Raw genomic sequence first — 12,589 nt, forward strand, 5'->3', positions numbered from 1 at the left:
TAAAAAAATTCTACAGGCGGAGGCGCTTCTATGGTAAACTTTCGTGTCAATCGGACCAACGGTTGCCGAGAAAATGAATTTTTTAAATGCAGACACATACGGCACACGACACACTGCACACGTACGCACATTAATGTTTAACCCCGCTTTTCGCTTCGCGAGCGCAGGGTAACGAGAAGTGCCCACAGTATTATGGTCGAGGCAGGGCAGGAGATTGGTACCGTTGGGCCTCACCCCGACCCTTTAATCCATATAAAACCCATGTACTCGCAATAGTTGGTGGACGTTAAAGATCTCCACTCGGTGTTATTCGCGAAGAGTCGGCGAACTATCACCGGCACCCTGAACAAATTACAAATTCATACTCTAACTTACTCTAACTTAATATACAGAGGGAATTAGATCAGTGGCACAACCTCACTCCCGAAAACGACGCTTCGCTTAGTCAAGTTGATATATTAAAGAAGAAGAAAGGAAAATACGATGAGATGGGCAGAGGGCGTACCCAGGCGGTGTATGAGCAGAGAGATTACAGATTTTTGTGTTGTTTAGGAACTTTTCAAGTTGATTTAATTCAATGTTTTATTGCATGCAAATGTAAGAGGCTCCGTATTAATTCATATCTCTATCTCACTTCTTTTCCCTAGCGTTTAAGTCGGGGGCGATATGTTTATTAATTATTTGGTAATAGTTCGACATATAATTGCGCGGTATATTATGTCCATGATGGTATACTTAGCATCAATATTTCTGGTTTGAATCGAAGTTTATTAATTTAAATATTCTGTGCTGGTTTTACATTGTTTTTATTCGGTATTTTATGAGCAATTATGGTAGATTTTTGTTTTCATTTGAAAACGTTAATACTAATTTGAAGTAAAGTAGTTACGTTGGAACGTCCGTTTTTGGAGGCTCGTGGCTCGTTGAAGTGATCTTCACATGAATGTTATCGTGCTTTGCCGTGTTAGGCAAGACTGCATTCAATAACACGCTATATTGTAACGCTTATTAAAGAACACAAGTCGACATGTTGTCTGTGGAGAGCCTGGCGAGCCAAATGGCAGGTGAGTGAGGCCATTATCATTATGATTATGAATATGAGTAATAAGGGGTCGCTTTGTGGATTTGAAGTGGGAATTGCTGAGGTGAAGGTTAAACTGAAGGGTTGGATTGGATGATGATGGAGAGCTCTCTAATGCCCATGACATCGTCGGAAGAGCGTGAAGTGTTCATCATTGTATTAACATTATTATTGTTTCGTTTTGTGTTTAAAATGTCAGATTTTCCTAAAACCTAACTCGGTGGTGGTGGTGGCATATTCGAGCGTCCGCTCTGAGAGGAAGGTGGTTCGAACCCTGTTTGTGTCGTACAAGGACTTTAACTACTGTGGAGGATTTCATGGGACTCATGGCCTCCTGTGTTCCTTGTAAATCTAAGGGTGCTCATAATATATATATATATATATATATATATATATATATATATATATATATATATATATATATATATATATATATATATATGTATATATATATATATATATACTGTATATATATATATATATATATATATACTGTATATATATATATATATATATATATATATATATATATATATATATATATATATATAGATATATATATATATATCATATGTGCTCATATATGTCATTATATATACTAGGGCATTGCCCGTACTATATCTATATCTAAAATTATATCCCCCCCCTCTATTTACATGAAATGGTTTGGTCCAAAGCGAACGGCTTGCGAGTACGGTGACAATCCCCCCCCTCTATTTACATGCAATGGTTTGGTCCAAAGCGAACGGCTTCCGGAGTTTGGTAAAGAAATCGCCATCGCGTGCACAAACGCGCAGGAAAGCGAATGAATCGCAAATTCGGTTTTATTAGTTTTAAAACATAGTTTAACGCCAACATAGTTTGCAAACGTGAAATAAATGAATACGCTGTCAAATGTGCCATCCGAGGCAGAGTGTGTCCTCCACGTTCGGCACACGCGATCGTTCGCTGCTCTCTGATTGGTTGAATCGTTTTTTGGACATAGCTCGGTAAGTAATTGTCCGATTAATATGAAACCTTGAAAAGGCACATCCTCGGGTCCCCAGCAATATACCTGGCAAGTTAAAAGTATATCGGACCCGTGGTTGTCGAGAAACAGCGGTCACAGACAAACAAACGTACAAACGTACAGACGTACAGAGATTACTGGAATTATAGATAGACTAGGGCATTGCCCGTACTATATCTATATCTAAAATTATATCCCCCCCCTCTATTTACATGAAATGGTTTGGTCCAAAGCGAACGGCTTGCGAGTACGGTGACAATCCCCCCCCTCTATTTACATGCAATGGTTTGGTCCAAAGCGAACGGCTTCCGGAGTTTGGTAAAGAAATCGCCATCGCGTGCACAAACGCGCAGGAAAGCGAATGAATCGCAAATTCGGTTTTATTAGTTTTAAAACATAGTTTAACGCCAACATAGTTTGCAAACGTGAAATAAATGAATACGCTCTCAAATGTGCCATCCGAGGCAGAGTGTGTCCTCCACGTTCGGCACACGCGATCGTTCGCTGCTCTCTGATTGGTTGAATCGTTTTTTGGACATAGCTCGGTAAGTAATTGTCCGATTAATATGAAACCTTGAAAAGGCACATCCTCGGGTCCCCAGCAATATACCTGGCAAGTTAAAAGTATATCGGACCCGTGGTTGTCGAGAAACAGCGGTCACAGACAAACAAACGTACAGACGTACAAACGTACAAACGTACAAACGTACAGAGATTACTGGAATTATAGATAGATATATATATATATATATATGTGTGTGTATGTACATGTGTGTATATATATATATATACACACACAGACTTCGCATTTAATATGGAATTTTTTTTTTGTGGGGGTGAACTTACTTTTCAAGATAACTTAGAACCAAAAGTTCATTGGAATTATGTTGAAATTATTCTAGATTTTGTTAATGTGACCTTTAAAAGAAACAAAAACCACATTTGACATTTCAAAGCAAATAAATTGATCCTTGAAAGTGATGTAAACTGATATCAAACTCAATTCATGGACAGTACTGTGTTAAACTTCTGTACGTTTTCCAGAAGTATCTCTTTATTTTGCACATTAGCCAAATTTTGTTTCAACAAAAACAAAAGCTAAATTATGACTGGGATTACGGACAGTAAAATTACAGTTCAGTACTTCGTGTAACCCCCACGAGCATTCAGGAGAGCACGTACACGCCGAGGCATGCTGTTCACAAGATTTGCCAAGGTTTGGACAGGAATCGCTTGCCATGCAGTGACAATAGCCTGCTGCAATTCATGCACAGAGGTAGGCTGCTGGTCCAAGTTGTCGATTTGACGCATTAATTCTGCCCACAAGTTCTCTATCGGATTCATATCCGGGGACATGGCAGGCCAACTCCACATGCTCTACACCACGGTCAGCAAGAAAGTGTTGGATCATGCAAGCACGATGAGGCCGTGCATTGTCATCTTGGAAGACAAAGTTTCCTCGAAAGGCTGCATGAGCAAATGGAAGCAATGTTTCTTCCAGAATGACACTGTACTTGAACTGGTTCAGGTTTCCATTCAGAACAACCAGGTCAGTTTTGCCCCCTGCATGAAAAGCAGCCCAAACGGTCATCCCACCACCTCCAGCTTGGACTCTTGGCACTATACAATCTTCGTTGTGGGCTTCATGCACTAGTCTGCACACTCGTATGCGGCCATCTTGACGATAGACCAGAAATCTAGACTCGTCACTGAAGGTGACGTGATTCCAGTGTCCTGGCTGCCATTGACGGTGCTCTCTGGCCCACTGCAATCGGCGCTGGCTGTGTTGTCTGGTCAGGCGTGGCTTTCTCAGGGGATGCCTGGCACGATAGCCTGCATGAACCAGTCGTTGGTTGACTAGCCTTCTGGATACAGGCACATTTGTCAGTTGCTGCCACTCAGCCCTAAGCCGATTAGCTGACTTGGTACGGCCATTGCAGACTAACCGGTGCAGCTGGCAATCATCTCTCCTTGTGGTTCTGCGTGGACGTCCTAGCCTCGGTATTGGAGTAGGGACACCCCTCTGAGCATTTCGTTTCAGGATTTTTGACACCTGACCTTGAGTGATGCCATACTGCCGAGCAATAACACGCTGTTTCATTCCAGAATTTCGTAAAGCCACCACTCAATGACAAACAGCATTGTCAAGTTGACGGACCATCTCCAGAGGAAGCGGCAATAACTTTTGTAGACGTGCAGCAGTTGTTTTCCACTAATACAGAACGCAACAACCCTTATATACCCGATTGTGATGCCAATCGTCAAATGTACCTGTCCTTACATTTTGTCATGCCACCTGTGATATAATCATGTTATTGACTTCTTGCTGCGAAAGACGATCAGTGACATGGTTCTTTCAACAAAGACATCACCGAAGGGTAAAAGAAACTCACCAGATTGATATACTGATTTCAGAAAGTAAACCCAAGTCAAGAAAAAAAAACAAATTCCATATTAAATGCCAAGTCTGTATATATATGTATATATATATATATATATATATATATATATATATATATATATATGTGTGTGTGTGTGTGTGTGTGTGTGTGTGTGTGTGTGTGTGTGTGTGTGTGTGTGTGTGTGTGTGTGTGTGTGTGTGTGTGTGTGTGTGTGTATATATATATATATATATATATATATATATATATATATATATATATATATATATATTGTAACGGATTTGAGAAGTGTAACGGATTTGAGAAGTGTAACGGATTGGAGAAGTGTAACGGATTTGAGAAGTGTAACGGATTGGAGAAGTGTAACGGATTGGAGAAGTGTAACGGATTGGAGAAGTGTAACGGATTGGAGAAGTGTAACGGATTGGAGAAGTGTAACGGATTGGAGAAGTGTAACGGATTGGAGAAGTGTAACGGATTGGAGAAGTGTAACGGATTGGAGAAGTGTAACGGATTGGAGAAGTGTAACGGATTGGAGAAGTGTAACGGATTGGAGAAGTGTAACGGATTGGAGAAGTGTAACGGATTGGAGAAGTGTAACGGATTGGAGAAGTGTAACGGATTGGAGAAGTGTAACGGATTGGAGAAGTGTAACGGATTGGAGAAGTGTAACGGATTGGAGAAGTGTAACGGATTGGAGAAGTGTAACGGATTGGAGAAGTGTAACGGATTGGAGAAGTGTAACGGATTGGAGAAGTGTAACGGATTGGAGAAGTGTAACGGATTGGAGAAGTGTAACGGATTGGAGAAGTGTAACGGATTGGAGAAGTGTAACGGATTGGAGAAGTGTAACGGATTGGAGAAGTGTAACGGATTGGAGAAGTGTAACGGATTGGAGAAGTGTAACGGATTGGAGAAGTGTAACGGATTGGAGAAGTGTAACGGATTGGAGAAGTGTAACGGATTGGAGAAGTGTAACGGATTGGAGAAGTGTAACGGATTGGAGAAGTGTAACGGATTGGAGAAGTGTAACGGATTGGAGAAGTGTAACGGATTGGAGAAGTGTAACGGATTGGAGAAGTGTAACGGATTGGAGAAGTGTAACGGATTGGAGAAGTGTAACGGATTGGAGAAGTGTAACGGATTGGAGAAGTGTAACGGATTGGAGAAGTGTAACGGATTGGAGAAGTGTAACAATTTTGAGAAAGTGTAACGAATGTGAAAAGTATGGTTTTGTTGTGTGTAACTGACCCTCGTAATGTAAAGAATGGTCGCAGCTCGTCCTCTTAGTTGATTCCATAAACCTACACACAGGACACGATATATCCTTTTAAATAGTTAGTCCCTTATTCTCTGTGTCGGCTAAGGATGTGTTTCCCACTAGTTTGATTCTTCATTGCACCGAATGAAATAAGAGTAGGCCCTCTGACGCCCCATGGCAGCTTCCAAGTGCCAGGTTCGCCACTTTGCTGCAATTTCCTCTTTAGGCACTTTGCTGCATTTCCATCTGCCGTCCACTTTGCTGCATTTGACTCCATTACGCACGAGGTAACGCCAAAGAAGAAAGGCGGGTCTCCACCTCGTCATAGAGGGGAGGAGTAAGTCGGCCCCGCTCATCCAACCCAGAACAAGGGGTTTGGCTTGAGAGGGCGGAGAGAGAACGTTTGGGGAAGGTTCGAAAAGGGTGAAGGGCGGGGCCTATATAACCCGCCGCGGGACGCTCCCAAAGAGATACGAGATGAGCTTTGACGGAGATGGGTCCAGGAGATGCGCTGGAGACGAGCAGGTGTGACCGAGCCGCCGTGAGACGTGCCGCGCTGCAGGAAAAGCGGACCGGGGCAACGCAAGGAGCGCACGAGGCAGTAGAACAGAGAAAGGAACTTCGCCCGCGCAGTTTGGGACCAAAGCTCGGCTTCTTGACGGCGGTGCCTTCAGGCCCGACCGTGCCCAGTACCCGCTGAACCTTCCTTGCCTCTAAAAGCCACCCATCTCCAAGCCATTCATTCCTGCCTGCATTTCCCCGTGTAAGTGTGATCGTCCGTCTGTCTTTAACGTTGTCGTGGGGTTTATTAATTAAGCTTGTATAGGTAAGCTAAAGATTTCACTGTGTGCCTGCTCCTTCCATTTTCTGTATATAACCAACTGCTCTCTTTGCTTTGGCTTGTGAAAATAATTAATAAAACCTGTTATTCCTCCGCACGGCTTCTTCTTCTTCCTCTTTACATTCGGTCGCTTTAGAGGTTTCCATATTGAATAGCTGTGGCGCGATACGGCCAATGTCTGGGTGAATCGGGTGAATCGGGGAAAACTGTTAGGTCGCGATGCCTTCGCTCGGCAAACAACATCCTTAACCGCGAACCGTAACAATATATATATATATATATTGTTGCGGTTTTTAGAACCTTCACTTTGTAAAATAATAAGCCTTGTAAATAATTCCCTGTAAATATCCCCATCTTCCAAAGGTCAAAGGTCGCACCCTAGTTAGTCCATATTGCAACACGTAGGACACCATAGGAACCCTTCAGTTATTTCATTAGTATGTGTTTTAGTCAAGGCTCTGTTTCCAATAGTTTGACTCTGCATTGCATTAATCAAATAACCCAGGCCCCTTGTTCAATCCTGTTCATTTCGCGGCTTGCCTCCCTCCAAATTGTGTTCCCTTGCTTGCCAGCAGCGTTCGCTGCCTGGCTCAAACGCCATTAACTATGCGGTCAGAGCGGAGAAAAAGGGGGAGGAGTTATCGGAGCGAGACGTAGCCCTGTTAAGGGCGGGGTCGGTGAGCCCTCGCAACCAACCAGGGCCGAGGCGAGCTTACCGGTGGGTGTGTCCTAAAAGCCCGCGGCCTGATACACGAGCGCGTGATAAAAGTGCTCGCGTGGGACTACTTACAGAGAGAGTGAGGGAGCCAGTCTGCAGACAAGAAGTTGAGTGAGAGAGTCGGTCCGCTCGCGCCGACAATACCGCGACAATACCAACCGCGCTGCCCGCCGGGTTTCGCCGCGGAACAGGAGTGTGAACCGGAGTGGAGCGTGGACCGAGGTGAAGCGTGGACCGAGGTGAAGCGTGAACCGGAGTGGAGCGTGAACCTGGAGCCGGACCTCAACGCCTGAACCATCTGCCCGGACCTTCCTCCCCTGCCATCTGCCTGGACCTTCTCCTCCTACCACTACCCTCCCGTGTAAGTCTGTCTGTATTGTCCTGGGCGTGTTAATTAAGACTGTATAAGCTTGCCCTGTGTCCTTTTGCTCTTCTCCCTTGTACATTCCCTTCTTTCGTTTCCTCTTTTATCAGTGTAGTAATAAATCATATTTGTTCTTCCTTACCTTTTGATTTCCTCTCATTCGATCGCTTCCGTGATTTCCTCAATTGAGTACCGGTGGCACGATTAGAACTGCTCAGAATCGGGTTAGTCTTTTTGCTAACGGCTCGAGTCGCGGATTGCTAAACCGCTCGGCAATTTCCATCTGTCCGTGGTTTGAGCGGAAATTATCTCACTGCTTTGCGGAGAGATTGGCACGCAGGTATTTGGGAATCCATCTTGACCAATCACCCTGGCCAATCTCGACCGCAAAGGAGCGTATAATTTCCAGGGCTGGGGGATCGGCCAGTGTAAAAGACAAGGGGATTAACCCCCCCCCCCCCCTTGGTAAGGGGAGCACCGACCCTCGGATCCGCAACAATTGGTGTCTGGGAGTGGGATTTGGACCCAAACCAAATGTTGTAAATTTGGAATAAAATTTGGTCAAAATTTTGAGCGGCCAAAATTTTTATTTAACATCCAAATTATCGTCGTGCCATGGATAGTCAAGGCGATCGGATGCCGGTGGGGGAGATAGAAGAAGGGTTAGAATTAACCCAGGACCCCAGGGAACAATTGGGAGAGATGGAAGAGGAGGTTGAAGAGGGTGTAGTAGTGGGGGTTGCAGGCGCGCAAAATGGCGGCACATCACACGTGGCGGCGGGGGCCAACCCCGTTGTGCAAATGAGTGTTGAAGAAATGCAGTTAGTCATGGCTCTATTTAAGAAGGAAATGAAAAAAATGGGGGAGCAAATAGGCGACCGCCTAAAAATTTTTTAGGGAGGACATTGATCGCATGTCGAACGGGAAAAGCACACGGGTACGCGACAAGGTAACGCGGCTAGAGGAGCGCAGGAGAAGCGAGTTGGAGCAAGGCACAGCCGGGTGGACCGGGATGGAAATCGCGACTCGGGGTGTGAAAAACCCAACGGCCGCCGAATTGGACAGTGCAAATTCATATGCACCGGCGGAAAAAGAAAATGAATTAATAATAGTGGAAATTGGGGCGGAAGAGACGGACTTAGAAAACCACTCGCGGGAGGAAAAGATGGAATGCACGCAAAGTCTGTATTCGCATCGTGATGCCGTGCTTAACCCCAATGAAAGTTTGCAGGTGTTGGAGCGAGGAAGAAGAAGCGCCAAGTTGAGGCGGGCTGTATATAATAATAATAATAATAATTCATTTATTTTGTATAGCGCTTTTCCAGAAGCCCAAAGGCGCTTTGACAGAGTGGCAAACATAATGCATAACAATACATGAAAACAACAATTGCAAAAAAGACAAGAATCAATAGGGAAATATTTATGGTGCAAAAAGATTTTGGGGGGAGAGTGTTTGGCGCGAAAATAATTTTCGCGCGCTTGGGATCGAGATGTCACCCGGGCGCTCGTAAAAGGTCCGTGGTGCTCGTTATGAATGGCAATGGCGCGCGTGTACGAATGGCGCCGGAGCGAGAGTGTGATACCGAGTGCGAGAGCGAACGCACTTCGGAGTGTATGTGTGATGAATGCGACACAGAGAGTGAGAGCGACACAGAGAGTGAGAGCGACACAGAGTGTGGAAGTAGGAGTGATTGTGACACGGAGAGTGAGTTGATTGTGGCGAGTGAGAAAGAATGCACACCTGGAATGGTTGTGGAGCGTGTGCGAGAATGCACACCTGAGTTGGTTGTGGAGCGCGTGATGGGGAGTGTTACAGGGGATGTAACGGAAGAGTGCACGCCCGTGGTGGTTACGGAGTACGTACCGGGAGAGAGTGCGCAAGACGGTGCGTGAGAGAGGTGTGTTATGGAGTGTGCGAACAGCGAGTGGTGTGTAACAGAGAGTGCGGTGGTGGAATTGACGGAGTGTATGAGATGTATGAGTGTAGAACGGAACGCGTGGTGTGAGCATGCGAGGCGAGCATCGACGTTGACTGGGGCAGCGGTTAGGCCGACGTATAGCCGACGTGAGCTCTCGGTGCGTGGTGTTCGTTGTGTGCTGCGGGAGCCGGCCGCCGGGATCGTATGTTGCGTCGCTCCTGCTCGGAGCGCCGTGCACGATTCGGGCCGGGCTCTGCCCTGCACGGTCGATTCCACGCTTTGCCAGGCAAAGCGGGCGGCCCGGTTCGAGGGGCAGGAGAAGGGGTCGGAGCATCGTCCCCTTGTGGTGGCGGTGCTCCGGCTGGGCAAGGCTGGGCCATCGCGCTTAGGAGCGCAAGTCCCTGCGTAAGGATGGTGCCTTGAACCTTGGCCCGAGTAAACCTCCTCCCCTGAATCCGAATGCCGGACGGACCCAACCTGCAGGAGACCAAACCACCCGAATTCATTGCTCGGCTTTGCGAAGCCGAGCTTTGATGATGTAATGACACACCGAGAGGCTCAAGTGTAGTGGACTGTGATGGCGATAGTGATGATGGCAAATGGTATATGATGTAGTGATGGATGGTAGTTTTACCATTCACATTACTCATCTTGGGGGCACATGAGCTATAGTTTATGGGGTGGCTGTGCAAACTAGCCCGGAGGGTTAGGTTAATGTATAGGAATCTAGAAATGACCATAGGTAACTGTAGATTTAAGTAGTGACATTGATACCTGTAGTGGGGACGTATAATAGGTTAGATGGTTGATAACGACGAGGGAGTGCTTAGTATAAGGGAAGACTGGGAAGCACGAGTCTTAGAAGGGCAGTAGTTAGTTTAGATGATGCTGTATGTGTGTGTTTGAGCTTTAGGTTTTGGATGAAATGAGGAATTGAGAGGCAATGCTCGTGAATGCTGTGTGTGTGTGTGTGTAGAAAGTGCACGAGCAGAGTATTGTGAAAGGTGTGATTGTGCATTGGGTGATTGACTTGCATGGTGGCAAGGGAGAATGGTTGGATGGAATAGGTGGTCTGGAGTATATGGAGTATGGAATGAATGGTGTGGAGTGAGGAGTGTGGAATACGTGGAGTGGAGTGTATGGTGCGAAGGAAGTGGATGGGGGAAGGATGGACCCCCTTCACGAACACCTGGGGAGGGTAGCTTAAAGTTAGGTAGAGGGAGTAGGTAAATTTGGTGGATATTGACATCTGTGGTGTGAGAGTAGCAGAATACTGCTTGGATTGGTGCGCAAGTGAAATGGAATGGCTGGGCATGTGGCCTGTTAGTAGGAAAGATTAAATGGGCACTCCGCCACTGTTAGTCTGTCGGCCGGGTGAGGCCGCAGGTAGGCTCTGGGAGCCAGGTAGAGTTGTGTTAGTGTTCAATGGGGCCCGAGGATCCGGAGGACGGACCCGGGTAGCCCAGTGCCAGAGAGGGCACCGAGGGGGTAAGTGCCAGGGAGGGCCTTCCCCAGGTAGGTTAGGGTGAGGAGCAGGTAAGCTCGGAAGGCAACTACAGTGGCGGAGGTGTGCAGGTGAGCGGACCTGCTGGGAGAGCCACACGACCCAGCCCTGAAATTGTGCGAGGGCACAGGGAGTAGAATCGGGGGAGTGAGACCCCAAATTGGTGAGCGCCACAGTATGTTCAATGGGATTTCGGTTCTTAGAACCACATAGAGTAAAGATGGCCAATGGTTTTGCAGGGAAAGACCCCGGGTAGTGTAAAGTGTGTTAATGTCATTTAGAAGGTAGTTTAGGATTGAGAATCTCTTCGCACCATCCGCATCCACTCACCTGAGGTGACAGTACTCCACACCGATTTTGCAAATGTTTGGGAATGTGAGACGCATCACGACGTGGGGGTGACATTGTTTGTATTCCATCTCTTCCTCCTTAGGAGGGATTGATGATAAATTTGGTTTAGGTGGGAGTGATGAGAAATTGGGATTGATGACGAATTTGGTATTAGGAGAGATATCGGGAAGACAGGATGTAGAGACGAATTTGGAAGTTGTGTGTAAATACGGGGTAGTGGCAAGGGTAGGTTAGGTGACAGGGGGTGGGGGGGGGGGGGGGTTTAGGGCGTACGTTAGGGACGACCCTCACCTTGCATTGCCTTGTATTAATGTGCACCCTTGCGATCTTGCCCCGCTGCTTTGCTTGTCCTCCTTCCCCCACGTATGGACTTGTTTCTTTTGGGCCCGGGGGGAGTGCGCAGGTGTCCGCAGTTGTGTGCCCGCACCTCCGCTGCTTCCGGCCTGCACTGATGCACCGTATGGACCACACGTTCTGTGGCATAGCACCACATATGGACCCCACGTTTTGGGGCCTGGCACCTCTGCTGGGGACTGGTCATTGCTGCCAGCAGCATCTTGGTTGCGGACCACTGTGTTTAAGTGGCACCTATGCAAGCAGGTGGACCACCTTAGTTGGCCCCTGCTGGCCGTAATTTAAAAAAAGTGGACGCGGTTTGTGCCCTTTTATTATTAAATCGGCAGCAAGTGACAAGATCAAGGCAACCAGAACCAGCGGCCCAGCGGAGAAGACATCAGACACCTCATTTATTATTTTAAAATGTGTTGACTGTGCATTTTCATGCTTGGTGCATTTTTTGTGTCATGGTGCTTATTGGTGCTTTATGGTGCTTTTGGTGCATTTTGTTGATTGGTGCTTATGGTATGGTGTATCAGTGCAGTGCAGTGCATGACCTTTCCTCTTTTTAAACCATCTGCTTTTTGTCTCCCAAAAGACAGGTCCTGGGTTTTAGTGTAAATAATCCAAATAGTAGTACTAGTCTTTGTAAATAATGCTCCCCACCGTAAATGTTTAGTTTGAAAATTAATTCCGAATTCGGTTATTCTGTGGGCGTGAGTCAGTTAGGTAGAATGCAACGCAGCAGGCGGGACATATCTAGTTTTAAACATGTCGCACTCAGGGTGAGGTTAAAAGTAGAG

The 12,589-nt window shown here is 46.3% G+C and overlaps 1 protein-coding gene across 1 annotated transcript in view; it reads left to right on the forward strand.

Moving 5' to 3' along the window:
• The first annotated feature begins 705 nt into the window (after positions 1-705).
• The window catches only part of MTX2 (metaxin 2), a 66,322-nt gene continuing 54,438 nt past the window's right edge, over positions 706-12,589 (forward strand). The window contains exon 1 of the mRNA XM_078781266.1: positions 706-1,064. Within this exon, the coding sequence (XP_078637392.1) occupies positions 1,028-1,064 (37 nt within the window). The 5' untranslated portion in view covers positions 706-1,027. The remainder of the gene's footprint in view (positions 1,065-12,589) is intronic.

Source organism: Myxine glutinosa, chromosome 7, assembly GCF_964187855.1.
Source record: "Myxine glutinosa chromosome 7, kmMyxGlut1.1, whole genome shotgun sequence".
NCBI lineage: Eukaryota > Metazoa > Chordata > Myxini > Myxiniformes > Myxinidae > Myxine > Myxine glutinosa.